We start from the raw sequence: 19,956 nt of genomic DNA, 5'->3' as shown, positions 1-19,956 counted from the left end.
CCTGTGGCACTTGCTGTTGCAGGGACGCGTGTCTGCTCGCAGACTGGCATCTATAAATGGCACGACTTCCCCCGTCGCGAGGCCATGGGGACAGGCTTTTGGATGGGGGAAAGTGCCCCCCACCCTCCCATCGAGCCCCGCAATGGGGAGGACCATTCCATAGGGAAATCTGCCTTTAGTAGATATTTATTTTTTTCCCCCTCTCCCCTTGCAGCTGTCAATTTGGAGATTCTCTCGGCTTATTTCAAAGCCACTTTTAAGCCTTTTAAAATAGCTTTATACTGATACACCCATAGGATGTTTTCACATGCTTTTAGCACTACCTATTCAGAGAGATGAAAGCACCACTTAAGGCAATCTTTTCCTGCCTAAAATCAAGCTAAAGAAAACGGATTGTGGTGGCCCCTTAGAACATATGCTGTGTCCTGTGGTACGATACCAATAATATATCATAAATGACATGGTATGAAATAGCAAATGCAACTGCTCTAGGGCAAAACCCAGCAAAGCCACTGTGGCACCGCCAGCGCCGTGACCTCTGTGGGAGTGGTGCTGTCCCACCCTGCCGCCAGCTGCGCCTTGTCCCTCCGTGTATGCGTGCTTTTATATCTTTTACATCTCTTTGGTATCTAATCGATGGACTCGCAAAGCAGAGGCTCTAATAAGTCATCCCTTCAAGGAAGGACTGCGTGAGGAGTGCAGGATCCAACTGCGTGTGATCTGCAAAGCTTTAGGAGTGTTGGGCTGTCTCCAGTGCAGGTGAGAAGCACTTGTGGCTCCATTTGTGAGTCTGACGCAAGCGCTGCCTTGGAGCACGGCACCTTTGCAATTAACTTGCTCGTACAGAGCAAGTCCCACCTCCCCTAAGACCCATCATCTCCGTGTCTGGGGTATCCAGCACAACCAGGACACGTGGCTGGGGAGGTCACTTGTGCACGGCTGAGTTTTTAGCTGTGGGAAATCCCAGTTGTAGCTTTTTTTTTGTTGTTGCAGAAGTGAGTGGGTAGTAGAGATGCAGATGATGCTAACCACGGCTTATGGGTGTTTAACTAAATATAAAGCAACTGGATCGTGGCAATCACTTAAGAGGGTTCAGTAAATGTTTATATTGATTAAACTATTAACAAGAATAGCAAATCCCATTACGCTAATCATTATTATATTGCTTTCCTGCCCTCTCCTCCCTCTTTCTCCACCCCTGAATGTTTTTCCTAGAATACGATAAACACATATAGGGAAATCTCTTGCCTCAGGGGCCTTGGCTGCCGGAAATGCTTCCCAGTGTTCAGCGTGGAGGTGAACAGTACCTGCACGCTCGGCTCTGGCTTCAGTGGAGGTGTCTGTGTGGCTAATCTCTGCTCAGGAGAGGGAGGTCTGGAGAAAAATTCCCCAAAAATCAAGAGAGACTCCTAATAAGAGAATGACAGTGAGGAAGAGTATTTAGGCCAGGGGGATGCTGTCTTAATATCTTTTACCAGGCGTACAGACATCCAGGAAGGAATGGTATTGGCTCGGGGACTTGTTGTTAACATATTTTCAAATGGTGAAAGGATGCGTTCGTGTAACCTGCTTCCCTCTGTTTTTCCGTCATCACCAGCATTTTGATTCTGTCAGGCGATAATTTCACAGTGTTGCCCAGGCAAACCTGTTATGTTTGAAGTCCAATTTTGTGCTTTCTTAAAATGGCTAAAAAAAAAAAAAAAGGAAGTATTGCAGTTGGGGTCGGGGAGAAAAGAGCAGGTCTTGCGTGATCAGTCGTTTCTGTTGTGAGTTGTAGGACAGAGGGCTTGCTGCTAAAGTTTATTTACTTTGAATAGACTTATAGCCCAATTAAATTTTGGATCAAAGTGACCTATTGAGAAACATTTGTTTGAATTGGGTTTTTTTTCCTGAAAATTTTCATCAAAACTTGGAATATTTTCAGGGATTCCTGAAAATCACTCATTTTTGTCCCAAACGTGTCCCAAAAGATGTTGGCAAAATCTTTTTGGCAAGGTTTGTAGGCTTCAGGAGCAAGTTACTTTAATTTTATTTTTTTTTCTGCTATGAAACATTCAAGACTATTTAAGGAATTCAAATCCCTCGTTCCCACTCAAATTAAAAGCAACTGCGCATTCAGATCCCTTAGTCAGCTTCAGCTGACTTATAACTTTAGTGTTAGTCTGATATAGCTCATTTGTGTTAAACAACTTTAAGTGCAGTCATAATTTATCTTATGGTGATATTGCCTCACAGTCATAATTTTATGCTCGTACGCAGCAGTTTTCTGTATCCCACTGGACTGGAGAGCTTTATAAACAAATGTAGGCCATCCCCAAGTCCTCGGGCAAGCAGAACTTCCACTGAAGTCTTCAGGAGCTTTGCTCATATAAAGTCTCTAATTTCAGACCATGAATACGACTGTGGACGCAAGCAGGCGTCATCCTTTGAGTGAAGGTCACTTTGGGGGGAAAAGAATAGCCATGTAGCAGCTCACGCGTGTCGCCTCCAGTGGTTTGGAGGAGAAAATGATGGTTATCAGCTCAAATTGCACAGGGGTTACTTGCACAGAATGGGATTACACACAGAGAGCTGACATCTCTGGCTCAAAATGGGGTTCTGGCTAAAGGAAACCTTTCCTGGGACATCCTGCAGAATATATGGGTTTGGCATTAGTCATATAACGGGATACTTGCCAAATATGTCAAGACTAAAACCCCAAGCTTTTCATTCAGGAATTTTTTGCTTTAGCATGTTCGCTCCCAATGCTTTGATGTTCTGGAATTGAAATGTTTGTTTTCAGTTTGGCTTGATATTAAGCTGGTTTAATGTCTTATAGAAGCTGTTTTGAAAGCTTTCCTTTTCCTCTCTGGATCCAACACCCTGGGTGGGTGACATCTCTTATCATCAGTCAGACAGTTCTGAGTTGTGGCTTTAGATAATGAAAACCAAGCCTTAGCATTTTTTTTTCCCCTTTATTTCCTTTCATCTCAGATGTTTGGATTTTTTTTTCCTCTGTGCATATCCCAGTGTGTACAATGTACTGTACAACCCAAAATTTCAGTGTCTCGGTGTTCTCTCCCTTACAGATCAGACTCGCAAGGGAGTTGGAGACCTGCCTCGTGGTTCAGGCGGTGCTTGCTGTCTTCATCCGCAGTTTTTTTTTTCTTGTCTTGCGATTGAAGTCACCACTTGTAATCCTCCCCTGCCAGGAGTTTGTCACTTCTGATCCCAGCTATGCTCCTTCCTGTAGCATTTTTCCATTGTGGTGTGACAGCATTAACGTGTAGCGCTCCGTGGGTTGCCTTCCCGGCTGAAAGACATCGGGAGAGTTTTAGCTCTTCAGCGCTGTTCAGTCATTTCAACTGACTTCATTCCCACTGCTGTTTTGCTGCACTCCCTCCCTCATCGCACCTGCACTCTGTCACTGCTGGTCAATACATTGCAGTGGGGGAACAGGCTTTATGTTCACCTATATGTTCAACGCAGCATCTACAGCATGCTTGGTGCCCTGACCCCAAACTCGGAAAGGTCAAAGCAAAGAGGCTGCTGAGAACTAGACGTATTAAGGTAGTGTTAGATAGAAAGCCAGGGACCCTCTCGCTTTTAGCAAGAAAAGATGAGACCGACCAGTGGGGATACCCGGAGGTCCATATCGTTTTCTGGTTTACTATCTTTTTTTTTTTTTCCTTAACCCTCCCCCGTGCCACACACCCCGTCCTAAAGCCTGGATCAATGAATCACAGCAGGCTCTGGATGCTTTGTCTCAGGCGGGGATGCTGGGGAAGACACCAGCTCAGTGCTTCTCTTAGCCGTGTGCTGGAGTAAATGTAATTCAAGAGCCATCACAGCCTGCAACGGCGAGAATACAGGAACGGGGGAGAGATGAATGAAAAAGCCACGGGATATTTTTGGGTTTGCCCTTTAAAAGCAACTACCATGTCTCAAATTCCAGTGAGATGCAGGAGAGCAGCTAACGCTCTGCCTCAGTGTTGGAGACCAAGCTGGCTGGTCTTGTGTCTGCTACCAGTCTCAGTCTCCCACGGCTCTGGGCGCAGAGCTCCGAGGAAGATCTGCTCGTGTAGCAGCAGGCTCTAAAGCACTGCCCGGCCTTCCTTGCTGGGAGAGCCCGTCCTTTTCTTCTCCCGATGATTTTGGTGGCAGTGCATGCAGGGCTCTGGGTAAACACCCACCACTGAAACCAATAACAGACCCTGCAAAAGGTTTTGTGTCAGTATTTTTAGTTATTTAATTGCGTTTGGGTGACATCACTTGATACAACGTGGGATTTCTATATGAGTGAACGCGCAGCAGCGTTGACAGCTGTGGTTTTACAGCTGTTTAGGATAGTACAGGGCAGCGTTTACTAGTTAAGGGGACACAAGCCAAATTTGGTTTGTCTTTGCCCCTCAGGCGGCTGGCTGCATGTGGCTGTGCCCCGGGCTGGACTCCTTGGGGCCAGGTTGGTGCAGAAAGGCAGCGTCCTTAGGTGTCGGCGTGCTGGGGGGGCAGGAGGCTGCTTTCCCAGCCCTTTTCCTACTGGCTGGGTCACCCTTCCTTGTCCCGGCAGAGGCAGGAGATGCTGGTTGGCTCTGGCAGGGGTATGTCACTAAGCGGTGAGGGTGCTGTCTCACCTCTCAGTTTTTGGAGTTCATGAGAGGCAGGAGGAGCTGCAGGCTTCTCTTCTTCAGGAAAGTCAGGGCACAGTTCAGTGGGCAGAAGAGGACTGCTACACAGAGGGCTGCAAACAGAAAAGCGCCGCTGTTTCAACCACTAACCCGACAGCAAAAGAGGAATGTTAATGCACCCAGGAAAAAGAAAAACCCTACGTTTTCAGCACAGCCTTTATGGGCTTTGGATTCCCAGAGGCACCGCTCCTCCATCCCACTCCCACCAGTGCCCGTTGCAGGGGGGCTGTGGGGCCAGGAGCAGGGCTTGGGTGGGGAAGGGGCTCACCCGCAGAGCTCCCCCCGTGCCGCACAAGCGATTCACTGTACCCTACAAACGTGAACTATGTCCTGGTAGCCAGCGGATGGCGGGGTGGCCACTGATGCTGGATCCCCCCAGTGCCGGCTGGCTGGGATCCGGAGCAGGGGCTCGTGGAGAGCGATGGTAGAGCTGGTGATTCAGGGAGTTAGGTGGCGGATATCTTGGTTATTTACCTATCTACTTTTTGTGATATACTCCACATATAATACGTATCACCTGGGAAAGGAGGATTAGATGCCTACTTTTTCTGCTGTTTCATGAAGGAGAGCTTGGCTGCCTGCTCTTACGCTTTTTTTTTTTTTGTGGGTCACTCTTCCCTCTGCCAAGGAAAGTGCAGGGGGACTCTGCAGCCAGAGTCATCACCTCCCCGAGGCCAGCGTCTGCCTGCAGGGTCCAGGCTCTTACAAGCCTGAAGAACGCCTTCAAATACCGACAAGTCTCACAGAGGAGACTTAGCATGCAACTAAAACGAAATAGTATTGTTTGTAATGCAAACAGATTTATAATGCAAATAAGTAACTATAAATGAATGTGAGATGTAAATAAATAAAGTCATGCTTTAATTATCAGGTTATTTCCAATCAGAAAGTCTTCCTTCCTATAAAAAGCTGGCCCTGACAGTGAACCTCTTCCAGTGAACGCGGAGGCAGCAGCATCTCCTGTGTGAAGAGCTAACCAGGAGGAGAATTTCTGCCCTCTGGTAAAGGCCCAGTGCTGCCAGCTACTGAATCGTATTTTGTGGATGGGACCTGTTGGGTTTTATTTTTTTCCGTGCAAGGAGGAGGGGTCTCAGATGGTCCCTGCGACAGTTTGCAGGGCTGATTCTGCCCACGTTGGTTCTGTACTACCCGAGTAGTCCTACCTACAAGAGCAAGAGCTTCCAAAGCTGGTGCCTTTGAACGTGTGTCTTAAGCTGTCGGTGACCAACCCCAGTAAGGAGTGGCCACCAACAAGAACTTTGTTTTTGAAGTTTTGAAAACCATGTTAAGGGAAAAAAATCTTATTGGCTAAAAAATTGTAAAGACATTTTCCCCCTCCCTCATCTCGACATTGTCAGAGAAATATGATATATTCAATTGTACTTGACCGCAGTAAATGGTTCCTACCTGGAGCCTTGAAAACCTGCTTCCATTTAGAGGAGTGTTTTTTCTCAAGTGTTTTTCTCTCAGGTTTCTCTCTGCACGTGTCTGGTTCCTCTTCTTCCCATATCAGGATTGATGGCTTCTTCATCATCCCATACATGCCTGCCAAATTAACAGGGGATGAGCTAAATTAACTCTTCCAGCTCATTCTTGAATTACATCGTGACGTTTCTCTGAAGACATAAGAGGTACAGGTGACATATTGCCACTAATTCTAATTAAAAACCTGAAGGTAATGAGCTCTATAGCAGCCATCCACACTGGGGAGGTGGGAGGCCATAGTTTGCCAGACTTACAGCATTAGAAGTAGAGCTGGTTGAAAAACCCTTATTCCTCACTGCGCCCATTGAAACTTGTTACGTATTCCATTGGAATTTCAAATCTTTATGTTTTTATCAATTGCTTGAAGTTATTTTTATGAAAGCTTTGGAAATGTTTCCATCAGTTATACGAAGAGGCCATACAGAATAAATAGGAGAAAGCCCTGCTGTATGAACAACCTAATGCACTTCAAACAGCTCAGCAACATGCCGTGATGACAGATTATTTGTAGAAGGTCAAATCAATTTTATGATCAGGCAAACATTAGCAAATTACTTTTCTTAGAAGCAAAGCAAGCAAAGTATTTTCCAAGAAATGCTCTTGAGGAAAAATCAAATGGCATTTATTAGAAACCATCACTCGCTGGGACTCGGTCTCTTTAAGGCACTTATTCCCTTCGTAATGGTAAGCCATTGTGCCTGGATATCATACAGGGACAAATGCAGGCTTAAAAGTTTTCTACTCTGTTGGGCAAACGAAATCAGAACCGTGGCCTGTTTGTCTGTGCTGCAATGAATAATCTCTGAGAGGGGATTTTTATCTGTTTGCTTTCCTAGCTTCGAAACAGGGTGCCGAAGGGCTCTAACTCATAAAAATGCAGTGGCTACCGAAGGGACTGTATTGCCTTTAGACCTGGTGGGGGCTCCAAGGTGTCTCCTGACAGTGCACGGGAGGGAGAGGGGAAAGGGGGGCTGCTGTCTGAGGAGACGGTGGCCTCCTGCTCGAGGAAAGAAGTGGCCTGCCTTGCTTTAGGGAAGGAGAGCCGGAACAAGGTATTGAGGAAAGTATCTCCTTAGTGTCCTAGGGACAGCCCAAGGAAAGCTCTGGGTGAATTTTTCTGGCCAAGAATTGTCCTCCTCTCTGCCACATTTGCTGGAAGCTGTAAAGGTACCCGAAAGCTGTAACAAAAGGCACTGTGGATGGTGCTGGGCTCCTGTTATCTGTCTGTTCACGCCTGCAGTGATGTCCCTGGGAAAAGTGACTTGGGCTGAACCTCTGATTCACATCTGTCCTGGATCCAGCTGTCCCATGGTTTGACTCCTTGTTATTCTTGTTTATCAGAGATTTATTGTATCTCTCACTTATTGTATCTGATTAATCAAGTGCTGTACCAGATGTATGGTGGTGGCTTGGGCTAACTGTGGTCCGTGGCACATCCCTCTGGGAGTGAGCGAAAAAGGCTTGTCTTGTCCCCAGTCCTCTCTGCTTCTCAGAAAACTATGGTAAGACTTAAAGTTTCCTTTTACCTGCCCTCATGTTTCAGTTGCAGAGTCAATGCATCACCCTGTTTTCCATCAGACAGCGTGAATCCACACGATTGACGCAGACAGCCGTGACTTGTGCCCCGGAGCTGGTGGCATGAATAAAAAGTCTGCTAGGGAGGTCTAAAGAGAGATGCCGAGAGCAAAGGGATGGCAGTAGCATTCCTCTTGTCACCTCTCTTTCCGGCATCCAAGCGTTTGGGGACTTCGCTTCTGTTGACTTGCAGACTTTTTTTATTTTTAAAGGCTGTAATTTATTCTTGTATTTCTGCCTGTATTTTTATTTTCTGGGCCTTGTATAAATAAACCTGAAGTCTGCTGTTCTTGGATGGATGGATGGATAAGGAGGGCGCAATCCCTCCCTTCATGGTTTGCTACCTGGTAAATTAGTTGACACTGTACATATGGTCATTGGAACTGCTTGGGAATTTTCCATCAGTGTGTTTACTCATTGCTCTCCATAAATTGAAAGCCGGATTGAAATTCAAGTCTCTGAGAACTAAAAGCTTTCGCGATTCTGTGCGACTCTTGGGTAGCAAGAAAAAGAAAGAAAATGTGTTTTTAATGTATGTAAATAGGAAACCACAAAGGTGGCCAGAGGGAAGGAGTGGAAGGCAAGTAACCTGAAAGCAGTTTTAGCTTTATAGTGATGACATATCAATTAATTTAATGATGATCACTTAAAACGGGAGTGGGGAAAACAAGGCTGTAATGGAGAGCAGGCACTTGGGCTTTTGCAGAAAAAGGGCAGTTCAAATACAAAACGCTTTTGCAGGGGCTAGAAAAATCAAAACTTTCTGGGCTATTATGTTTTGGCACAGCTCTAAGGCTTAAATGGACTTGTATGGTGTGTGTGTTGTGTTTCTGCCTTTAGGACAAGGCAAAATGGAACTTAACGCTGAGATCTATAGGGAAGAGCGTATGGGGAGAGCAGCTGGGTGTCGCACCGGTTAGACATGGAGGCGTAAATGTCTGTCTTAACCACTGGGAATGGCTCTCTGGTGACAAACTTCTTTACAGGAGGAAATACAATTACTATTCATTATTGCAAATAACTATTTGTTATTCATCAGTCTGTTGTTTTAAAAAGTTACCTCCGTCAAGCCCGGGGTTAGAAATGAAAGCTACTTGGCACAGCTATTCGGCAGGATAATCTCGTATCAGGCAGCTCGTAGGTTTCAAACTATTTGACCAAACCATAGCAGTGAATACTTGATGATAATAAATGTAGTCCCAGAAACTAGGGAAAACCACCGAAGAACAGAAGGAAGGCTCTGGTTTTTTGGACAGTTTCTTCATAACAAATCATTTGACTATCTATAACAAAGTGTCAAGCCTAAGAGGCTTTCACCATATGCATTTATAATTAAATAGACCTGAAAAACAGGTTGATTTCTTTTTTCTTTTTTTTTTTTTCTTTTAAAAACCTCTGGTGGGAGGTTGTTGTCTGGTCTAAACTGGCGTGATTTTTTTTAAGTCAATAGTACCAAGTCAACCTACCCTGGGATGAAATTTGGCTCTGTGCTGTGATTTTTTTTTTTTTAATTTTTTTTTTAAGAGCTTGAGTACCACGGGCTGTCTCTGCCAGACATTTCCTCCCAGGGTCTCTCCAGGGGACCAGAAGAACAATTTAGTGCCGAAGCGAAGGTCCCGGGGCTGTGCTGACCAGAAGCCCGGCCAAGTCCTCTGTCCTGCAGCAAGGACAACTCTGTAGGACAGTTTGTCCCTGCCCACCCTTTCCCACTGAAAACGCTGCAGCAATTCTGTGTTGTCTGGGAGGTCACAGCACAGTAAGTGTTGGGAAAACAGTTTGTCAGTTGGGTAGGGAATTTAAAGAGAGTAGATTTGAAATAAATAACTAATCTACTCAGAAGTTCTGTAATAAAACAGATAATTTATTTGTACGTATCGAGGAAGTATTTACTTATCATATACAGAAGTATTCCATTTTTATGTATGTTCAGTCCTACTACATAATTTAATTTAAATCTCTAAGCATATGTCTTAGAACTGTTCAGAAAGTGTCCATCGGAAATACTGTAACATGGGAAGGCTGAGGTGCAGAAACCTTTTCTTTCACTTGGTTCCCTTCCCCGTCAAAACTGTCCTCTGGAAAATATTCCTGAAGGATTGAGATGGGGGGGGTGGGGGGGGGGAAAGGCACTCCAAATGCTCTTTCTGCCAAACATCCTTATTTCTAAGGCAGAAATAAATATGTAGAACTCTTCAGGCTCTAAGCCTGGACTTTTTCCAAAATATTTCCCTGGTCAGAAGTTGTCCAACTCTGGCCAGTGAAAGTCAACATTTCTAAATTGGTGCAAAGTTAAGCGCTTTTTTGGGACACTTTAAAAATTAGCATAAAGGTTATGTCATGTCTGTGAAATATTTCCAGTGATTTACAGGCTCAGGGCTTAGTTTAGCATCACGCATAACTGATAAATAAACAGCTTCCCAAATAACTGGGTTTTTATTTTACCTTGCATCTCTAATCCTACTGCTGCAATTGCATGAAAATGCGTCGATAGTTTGTTTCAAGAACGACATGACATAAATACAGATATCTTTCTGCTGATCTCTGAAAATACTCTTCAGTCTTGTGTGGTTTAATGATTGATGAAGCTTGGAAATGTAACTCTTGCCTGGAGTTTGTTGTAAGATAAACTTTAGACCATGGGAGTAAAACTCGTAGGAGCTGCTGAGCGGTGGCGGTGTGAGGAGGGTATTGCTTTAAGACGCTAAGGAATGCTTCTGGCAAAATTTAGGAGCCAGTATAACAAAAGTATCCAACTACCTGGGCTTTGATTTTTGGGGTGGTTTTCTTTTTTTTTTTTTTTTTTTTTTTTTCTTAAGAAATGGGCCGGTTTTGTTCCTGTCATCTGCAAATGTAAGACTGGGACGAAAGCTAAAAAAGGGGACGGCAGCATGTGGCTCTTTCACCTCCTTGTCCTTCCATACTATTATACGCATGGCTGCTATTAGTGGTGAGCGTGCCAACACGTTCTGAATGCACGTAAATAAAATAACCCACTTTTACATACGGCGGACCAATAGGCCTGTTTAATTATTGCTCCGAGATCTTGGGTTAGCAAACAGAAACCCTCCAGCCAGCAACCAACAGCTGGAGGACGCGCGGATGCGCCCAGCGGGACCCGCAGGTTCCAGCTCGGCTCCCGCCTTCCCTGCCCACATATTTCCACGCTGCCTGCTTCGCTATTTTGAAATCTTGTAAAGTTCTCTGGCCTATAAAATCCAGGTCAGGCTAGCTGACCGGACTGATCCCTGCCGTGATTAAAAACCACGATCCGGCGGAGTCCTGAGGACTCTGTGCAGGACCTGAAGCGCCATCCCCTGCCAGCCACCAGCCTCTCCCCACGATCCGGCAGCAGCAACGTGGGGTGGGGGACGGAGGTTTCGAACCCGAAGGGGCTCTGCCCGCTGGCGAAGAGTGAGGGATGGGGACGGAGGCGGAGAAGTGTTGCTGCAGCTTTTCCGGATTGTGTAACTCTTTAATCATGTGGGTTTTTTTTTTTATGTGTACGTCCAGCGTGGTTGGCTCTTGGCAGAGAAGTTGTCTGTCGAAACAAGAGAATTACAAAAGCACTTCAGGGGAAGTGAACACTGACCTCCCATAAAATGGTGGTGATGCATGTCTTCTTTTGGAAGAAGAAAACCAAAACAACACAATGCACCGGCTATAGATGATGCCTAGATTCTTATTTTCAAAAAAGAACTTTAAATGGGAAGCCCTCTTCATCCTAAAATAAATAGCTCCTCCCAACCTGTGGTTTCAGAAGGAGATGTGTTTTCTCTGAGCTGTTCCGTAGCCCTGATGGATGCTGTGGCAAAGTGCTTCTCTAGTTTTGACAAATCCCCAAGAGACCGGGAAGCAACGGAGTTGCAAGCCTGTTTTTCAAAGACTTCTGGATAACCCATAGTAAAGGCACAAAAGCATAGCTACAAAAATTAGTCATTTGACTTGTAACTCCAAGCATAGTCATTTGCAGCCTAGAAAATGGCCCGATTTATCCAAGGGGGCCTGCAGTTGTAGCTGCGTGAAGTTAAATAATGCAGTACTCTTTAAAATTGCATGAGTATATGATTTCGTTTGCTTTGTTCATTCATAATTCCTACTCCCTTGTAGTTTATTGCAGGCGATGATTATCGCGCCTGTGCAATCCATCTCTGAAGTGAGTGGGAATGGCAGGTTGTTGCGACTCTTCCTTGCTCCTGCCGTGCACTAGGCTATACCGGTGCACAGGAAAGCTGAACTTTCCCTCTGCTGTGAGTTTGGGAATGACTGTGTGGCCTAGCCTTTTATCTTGGGGTGACCGTAGCACAGAAAAGTGAGTGAGGAAGGGGTACCGTCTAATAAAATAATTTGATTGACCACACTGGCATCCTTAGGAAGCAAAAGAATTTCTGTAGTGCTTCCAAGCGCACAAGGGAGCAGTTCACGTGTCTCTCTGTCCCCTATTCAGACCCACTGTAAGGTCTCGCTTTCTGGGTCTCAGTCACAAGAGTGCCTCCATGGACTAAACTGTGTGACTAACCAAGGTAGGTGGATGTTGAGGGAGAGGTGCAAGGCGAATGAAAGCAGCGGGAGAGCATCTGTCACTGCTACCTACTGCAGAACAGAACTGGAAAGACAGCTTGCCCTTCTGAAGAGGCGGAGATTGTCCAAGAGGCCATGGGGCTGCTAAAAGCCTTGATGCTTCAGGGCGCTCTATAGTTCTGCCAGCATCTCGGTACACAGCCTTGAGTCAGCGGCCGCAGCTGCGTGTACCCATCCTTGCCCAGGATTAGCTATACTTGTCACTGCTGTGTCACTGCCCTCACAGCTCTCCTCAAAGAGGAGATTGCACCAGTGTCCCCTGATGTATAGAAGGCAGTAATCAGATGGATTAACTAAGCCCAACTATTTAAATGAATTAAATGATCTAGGTTGCCTGGACTGACTTAGAAAGAGGTCGTAAGAGTCGCTCTGCCAGCAGCATCATGGGGATGAGAACAGATGGCCAAGGATGACAGTCCATTATCCCCCACCGGTCTACCTGTCTGCATGGGGAGCTTTCTCCAGAACTTCTGGAGTCCTCAGAACAAAGTTCTGAGAACAGGCACTTCCCACCGGTCTGAAACACCATGGTGAAGTGGGGGGTGAGAAGGAGTCTTTCAGATATGGGACTTAAGAGTCTGTAGAAATTCACATCATCAGTTATTCTTCTACGTGTGAAAAAGTATTGTCCTTCCTGTTTAACAGACAGGGACAGAGGGAAGCTGATAAAGTACCAAAGAATTTACCAGTGGTCGTGTCTTAGCTGAGATTCACGTACAAGAAATTAAATCCTGGCCCTATGAAAATCAGCAGGACTCCTGCAAGCGACTTCAGCATGGCAGAGATCTGAATGAAGAGAGGGAGGCTGCGCTGTGCGCCCAGAGGTATTGCTCCCATCAGGTATCATCTGCCCTGCAGAAACCTGAGGCACTACAGAAGAACAGAAGAAAAACAAGGAAAGGGAAAGTAGGTGGAAACAACTGGGATGAAGCGGTGGTTGGTAGCACAGTATGAAATCCTGCGAGGAGCGGGAGAGAAAGTGTGGAGAAAAGTCTTGTCAGGGTAAAAAAAAAAAGTTGGGGAAACCAACTTTGAGTAGTCCCTGGAGTAGGAAGAAAGGGTGGCAGGTCCCTCATGTCTTCTGCCATCGTGGCTGCTCTATGCACTTCAGTGGTGATCTACAGACTCACAGATGTTATGAAGTTTGGGGGGGCTCAGCCTGGTGTGCAGAAAGACCTGAGGAACATTGAAGACAGGATATGTCAAGACACTGGAAGTGTTTTGGGTGCAGCTGAAGAAAAAACACAGTTCAAATAATCTCTAAACCATGAGTAGCCTGAGACTCGATGTGAAGCAGTGGTTTCTCTGTTCTGCCTTGTCCTGGCAGTATGACCCAGGGAGCTGAACTCCGTGCAGGCTGGCAGGGTAGTGTCACTTGACAGCTTTTTGGGACTTGCTCTTCTTGGCAAAACCCAAGGCAGCTAGTCTTTGGGAATGGCGCAGTAAATCCTGCTTCCGCTCGGCCCTGTGTCTGTGCTTGTGTGCGCGATTAGGTGAACCGCAAGGTGCTGCGGCAACGCAGGCTACAGCAGTTAATTAGACCGGTGCTGCATTTGTCTGAACTCCTCTTGGGTCGGGTCAGGTTGTTGTCTGTTGGGTCTTGCCCATCTCCACATTTTGTGTGGGTTTTTTTTTTTTTTTTTTCCTCCTTGCGCTGCCCCACCCTCCCTGCAGTCAATCCTGAAAATCATGAAGCAATTGCAAGCATTTCCAGGCAACGTGCCCAAAGAGCAACACGGCATAGCAATTTCTCAAGCGGCTCCATCCCAGAGCACTTGGACACGATGCCAAGAGCTCTTGCAGTGTTTGACAGTACAAGCTCAGCTACTGGAGGAGAGCAATTAAGACTCCTTCTCTCCCCTTTTTCTCCCCTATCTCTTTGACCTCCTGGTCACAGAGAAAATTTAAACATCTGATCTAAAGGCACCAACAGCTAAAAGCCAGAAGAACCCAAGACTTTTCATGAGCCAAGTTAAGCTATCACAAAACAAGTTATGAATTTGGAAGGGGGCTGACTTGCCTTTCTCTGTCTCTTTGTGTTACGGTCTCTTTAGACCTGATAGCACCTTATTCATTTGTACTGCCACCACAAAATAAAGGTGTTAGCCTACCTGAAAATTTGGGTCTCAGCCTATACTGGAATAAAAAAATAGGTGATTTTAGTTGTCATAAGTCTTTCAGTTCTAGAAGGAACTGTGATTAGGGAGTTCTGTCTTCGTTGTGTTACTTTTGAAAGGCATTTAGGATGCATTTCGAAGGCTGTGTTTATAGCAAACAAGCATCTTTTTACTTACACTAGCAAAGATATAACAGTAAAAATCTCCTATGGCACAAGTTACTAAAAAAAATTTATAAAAACTACCGCAGGAGTTCCTTTCTTTGGAAACCAAGAATTGCATACATATAAAAGTGCATAAGAGAAATTTTTAAATGGAGAAATTTGTATAGTGGTTCTGCCATGTCTCATCCCTATAGCACAAACTCTCTTTTCTTCTCCTTGTCCACATCCTGCTGACCAAATTGCATGTGGGCACCTACCAATGTAGTCTTTGGATTTGGTTTAAATGGTTTTATTAGCAGTCAGCTGGTGGCGGGTGTTCCCATTCACCCAACCCATGCCAAAATATTACAGCAAATCTTGTGAAATACATACCAGCACTCACTCGACACTCTTAACAAAGAAATCCAAGAAAACTGTGAGGTTTGGGGTTTTCTTTTCTTCCCGCACCCCCCTTCCTGACGCAGTGCTTTGATCTGCCATGCAATTGGGTCAGCGCTAGGGAAATGCATTTGAACATCCCCATCGGTGATGAGAATACTATGCAGGAGATCCTAAATGTAAAACCTCACAGACCTTACAATAGAGTGCCCTGACAAAAAAAAAAAAGCAACCTTCAAAAGCCTTTAGCTAGCACAGTGATCAAAATACTCAAAAGCAAAAAAGACATCACTGGGCTAGATCCTTATTTAATTACAAAAGCCACGGAAATCACCAGCTCCCACGGAGCATTACTGGTTAAGACAGTCTCCCTTGTTTGTTTCCAGAGCAGGAATATGCTGATACTCAGCTTTGGGAGCTTTTAGGCCTTGTCCACACAGGTAAGTTTTACCAGAATAATTTTACTAGTGTGAATTAGCTTAAATGCTGATGCAGGCAGCTGAGCGTTTGGTCTGAAACCCACTGTTGGTGTGCAGGGCGCCTGTTCCTGGAGCATGCGGGCTGCTAGTGAGTGGGGGGATGTATCCTGGGCCATGCAGAGTCCCGCAGGATCTGACCACAGGCACTTCTGGTCTGCTGGATGCTTCTGAGGAGAAAAGCAATGTGAGACAACCTGTGCCATTGGGTCCTGAATAGCTGCAGCCAGCAGCGGGTGTTGGCTGGGGTTCCCTACCGCCTCTTTGAAGGGTGTCTGCAGTAGGGGAGGCTTCGTGGTGGTGCATGCTCTGACTTCCCAAATGTCCTCCTTCTGCAGAGCCTGGGAGCACAAAGAAAGCTTTCAGTGCTGGGCAGCAATGCAAAGGGTCTCATTATTTGTCATGGTAAGAGCTGGATGCTCTTAGAGATCTTGTCTCTCCTGGGCAGACCTCAAAGGGAGCCTCAGGGAAGCCACAGAGAGAAGAGCAAGGAGGAGAGGGATGGAGAAGCTGGAGAAGTAAGGAGGCAGTATGGGGAAAGCACGGAGAGAGCTTTGCTGCTCAGATGTGCCTTAGGTAGGCTCACGGTAGAGGAGAGGGTTGGCCTCTTCTCTTGTAACTCCGTAGCCCTGCGGACAGTGAGGTTACAGCCCTGAATTTTCTGTCACTCCCAAGAGGTGTAAAATTACTGCTGTGAGGACAGAGGCTCCTGGATAGCAGAGCTAATTCAGCTGGGGCGTAAGCCAGCCTGCCCATTGGCACCCTCCATCTCAACCTAGAAAGAGCCGGGGAGATTACCCAGCAGAAGTGCGTGCAGCCACCCCCTCGGGAGGACACTTGCCTCGTGCTGTCCCCTGTGAGCTCTGCAGGTGGCTTTCAGTCCTGTATCCCTGCAGAAATGACGGCAGTGTGGTCCAGAGAGACAGTCCCAACCTGCCAGCCAAAGCTCTGACTTGACTGTTCCTTACCACAGCAGGCAAGAAGCCAAGAGTGACCTCAGGATTTTTTTAATCCAGAAGAGGTTAAAAATCAGACATATTCCATCATCTCAGGTCACTGTTTAAGTCTCTGCTCCCCCTTGTTCACCCCTGTGTTTTCTCCCCAGGCTGAGTCCAGCCCTCTGTGCCTTGGTGGGACCTTCTCCCCCTTGTTCCTTGGCCTACCTTGCCTTCCTCCAGGGCCTGGGATCTACTGGGGCCTTTCAGAGCCACCAGAGCAGGCTCTTTCCCCTGGAAAAAGCACAATTTTTTTGTTTTGCACAAGAAAATGCAATGCAGTTAGCATGTTATAACCCATTTCTTAAAGCATTCTTGCCTCCCTCATTTGCTGATAAACTCCAACGATCTCGCAGTCTTGTGCATGTTGATTTCTAGTGTAGCACAATCCACAATTTTGCCCTAAAAATTACCTTTCAGGGATAAGTGGCTTTCTATGAAGGTTTTCATTGTCTTCTGATACTCGTCTTCAGTCATGTGGAGCTGGGCTACCTCCATGTTTGAAGAGCCCTCTTCTTCCGCAGCTGTCCCCTCCTCTCGAGGAGGCCAGTGTGCAGCAGACACCCTAAAACCTGCTTTATCCAGGTTCCTTGCAAACATCCTCCCAATGGAGTTGTTGGACACAAGAATCACAATCGCTCTCCCTTTCACATCAATATTCCTCTCCACAATGCCGAAGGAGAAGATGATAACGAAGCAGGTCAAAAATGTGATGGAAATGCATACAAAGGCATAAAAGAGGCAGGAAAGGGTCGTCGCGAGTAGTAAGTCTATGGCCAGCAAGAAGAAATGCTGCAAGAGGAAAATCATCGCTAGAAGGATTAGCTGCTGCCTCTTCGCTCGCTGCCGAGCCGAGAAATCTGCTAGGAGTCGCCGCGTGCGACCACGCGGTTATAAAGCCAGGCAGCGTTGCGAAACGTGCAGAGGCAAGTCAAAACCCCGAGGGGAGGATGAATCATTTTCTGGGAGAGAGCAACAAGGGAGAGCTTTCAAACCACGTACGTTTTCAGAAGAGAGCAGCACCGTGTTTGTCTTGGCTTTGCTGTGCACTTGGATGATCTGATGGGCTGAAATGTAAGGATTTGTTTTGTAAGGGCATTTTGTCAGGTGTCTGTCGTCTCTGGGGCCAGTGCTGGAATAGGTTATTTTGAAGCAGCCATTTTTTAAGGGATTTCTTGAAGTAGTGTGTGCCTGGCGTTGGGAACTCTGGAGTAGGAATAATCTCTGTATCTGCTTGCCATGCTACAACTCTCTTAAATTTACCTCTCTCCCTACTCCTGTAAAGCAGCCAGTTTCGGTAAGTCTGGGAAAGGACCCAGCAGACACAGAACTGGAAACCCTACCTCATGCAACCAGCTCTTGTTCTGCTGTAAAACATAGAACTATAGAGTGATTTGGGTTGGAAGAGACCTTAAAGATCATTCAACCCCCCTGCCGTAGGCAGGGACATCTGCCCCTAGACCAGGTTGCTCAAAGCCCCATCCAGCCTGGCGGTAGCCCCTGCAGAATTGGGAAGAGCCTGACAGACCTGGGAATGAGACTGGCAAAGGTAAATGCCGCAGTGTCAAGGCTCAGCTACCCTCCAGCAGTGGGTCAGGAGGGAAGCTCCCACATAAGATTGCAACGCTCTTACTGCTTTATCTGAAGCAGCCACTGAGGTTGGAAGCGAGACCTTTCCCTGCTTGGTCAGGGTGGAGGTGCTGCGGACCACCACTAGAACCTCAGTGTCAGAGCCTGCTCTTTAAATAGTATCTTCCTTTTTTTCTTTTTTTTTTTTTAAATTATTTTTAATGTGGATGGATGTAAAGGATCCCCCCCGAAAAGGTGTGTTCTGCTGGGTGTGTGGTGTTGCAGGTGGGTGTTGTGTTTATTTCCTCCTCTAACTGGAAGGGTACTGGGAGCGTGGGGCAGGCTGTCAGCATGACCCACACGCGTTTCACTGGTCCTTCTTGTTCGTCCTCCGTGCGAACGTGCAGGTCCCATCTCATGGATCGGTAGCACTGTGGTATCACAGCAATCCGGCTCCAGGCACTTTTGGGATGGAGCTGCTGCCAGCTGCACCCCAAAACCACCCTGCGCACCCTACCCAGGGTGTGCATAAACACGTGGAGCTCCGTTTGAACTGGACAAAGGGACGCAAGCATCCAAGTTTGCCTTTAAATGGTTCCTAAGCAGTAAGAGGCAACGGGGCTGTGTGTATTGGGGGTCTCGTCTTACTCACAAAGCGCTTTTCAAAGTCTTCAAGCCCTTCGTGCCAGAAACCGGGCCAGGACAAGGTCCTCTCTGCAACTTGGTGGGGCGATACCTGCCGGGCTTCGAGCTGGCAGCCTGAGCCTCCTCTATCCTTGCGGTCTTGGCCAGAAAAAGTTTCTGGTCCTTTTTTTTTTTTTTTCCTCTTTTTTTTTTTTTTTTTTCTTTTCAGCTATAAGAGGAAAAACCCAAATCATCGCCTCTGCAAGAGGTGAGTTGGCACCCCGTCCTTGCTGGGTGTACTGACCGAGCAGGAAAAGCCCCCCACCCTCCTCTAAATATCGGAGCCCTGAGGTGGGGGCTGACCCACGCCGGGCAGCGGGCTGCGCTCCGCGGCCCCTCTGGGGTTGTAGGAGTCCTTGGCCTTTCGTTTGAAAAAGGAAATTCTTTTGCGAGGATGCGTTTTTCTCGTAAATACTGGTTTTTGAGCGCTCTCGGGAGGAGGGAAGGGGCGGAGCGCGCTCCGCGGCGCAAGGGCGCCACCTGTGGGCGGCTCGGCGTGGTACCCTCCCGGACCCCCCTCCCTGGGGGCACCCGCAGCGCTGCCCGCCCCCGCCGCAGCCCGCAGTGCCACCGGCAGCTCTTGGGCGGGGGGAAAGAGGGGGTGATGGTGTTTCCATCCTCCTCCTGGGTTAACCCTTCCCACCCTTCCCAAAAACTCGTCTCTCTGCGTTTAAAAGAAGCAAACCAGCAGCTACCCAGAACCACCGCATGAATTTTATACATTTTTTTTTTTTCTCAAGGAATAATTTGTCTATTCAGTGGTTCTTCCTAACCAACGAATAAACATTAAAATGAGAGGCTGTAGTGTGGGTCGAGAAAACACTTCAAAAGTAGTGATTATTTTCTTAAATTTTTTCCCCACGACGGTAATATCTGGGAACAGTCGAGACCTCAGGCCTGCCCTGGGTTTTATCTTACCGTATTCATAAGCAGAAAGATATTTTGCCAGGAGGTGACCCATGGGGCAGCAGTGCTGTGTCCGCTGCACTGCTGGCTCTCACCCAGCTTGGGTTTTGCACTATAATTACTAAGCAAACTCCTCCAAGGGTTTCCACTGCATCCTTTCCTAAATGGTATTAACCCTTTGGGATGCTACATCATTTCACTCACCAGATCGTTGTTTTCAGGCCTGTTCAAGAAATTACTGATTAATGCTCTGCTTCTGCACGGGGTTTTTGCTGTTTCTTGTGTTAAGCAAGAGGATTAAATGATGTTGGTCTGCAATGTGAGCTAAGCTATGGAGTCATTCCCTCAGGTCTGCTGCGCCT

At 46.8% G+C, this 19,956-nt stretch overlaps 1 protein-coding gene across 3 annotated transcripts; it reads right to left on the bottom strand.

Moving 5' to 3' along the window:
- Positions 1 to 3,111: 3,111 nt before the first annotated feature.
- Positions 3,112 to 17,287, bottom strand: LOC134513771 (uncharacterized). 3 transcript variants are annotated; one of them, XM_063330936.1, is made up of 5 exons: positions 16,849 to 17,287; positions 15,638 to 15,781; positions 6,075 to 6,212; positions 4,614 to 4,720; positions 3,112 to 3,292 (listed from the first exon to the last, which is right to left on the bottom strand). In XM_063330936.1, the coding sequence occupies exons 1-4, from the start codon at positions 17,243 to 17,245 to the stop codon at positions 4,617 to 4,619; spliced, it is 783 nt and encodes a 260-aa protein (XP_063187006.1). In that variant the 5' UTR covers positions 17,246 to 17,287; the 3' UTR covers positions 3,112 to 3,292; positions 4,614 to 4,616. The 3 variants fall into 3 exon arrangements, with proteins under 3 accessions (XP_063187006.1, XP_063187008.1, XP_063187007.1); XM_063330938.1 differs by lacking the exon at positions 15,638 to 15,781; XM_063330937.1 differs by lacking the exons at positions 3,112 to 3,292; positions 4,614 to 4,720; positions 6,075 to 6,212 and adding an exon at positions 14,466 to 15,610 and having other exon boundaries at positions 15,698 to 15,781.
- Positions 17,288 to 19,956: the final 2,669 nt, after the last annotated feature.

The sequence above is a fragment of the Chroicocephalus ridibundus genome, chromosome 3 (genome assembly GCF_963924245.1).
Source record: "Chroicocephalus ridibundus chromosome 3, bChrRid1.1, whole genome shotgun sequence".
In the NCBI taxonomy this organism is placed as follows: domain Eukaryota; kingdom Metazoa; phylum Chordata; class Aves; order Charadriiformes; family Laridae; genus Chroicocephalus; species Chroicocephalus ridibundus.
Note: the sequence above shows the minus strand (reverse complement) of the source record. Positions and strands in the feature narration are given on the sequence as shown.

Bases quoted from the DNA above. Each gene is read 5' to 3' on its own strand.
- LOC134513771 (XM_063330936.1), bottom strand. From the start codon at position 17,245: ATGATTTTCCTCTTGCAGCATTTCTTCTTGCTGGCCATAGACTTACTA. The intron at 6,213-15,637 runs GTTGTCTCACAT...TTAATTTGGCAG, and splicing joins TTCAGGACCCAATGGCACAG to GCATGTATGGGATGATGAAG. The intron at 4,721-6,074 runs GTAGGAACCATT...TTCTGTTTGCAG, and splicing joins GCAGGTTTTCAAGGCTCCAG to CCCTCTGTGTAGCAGTCCTC.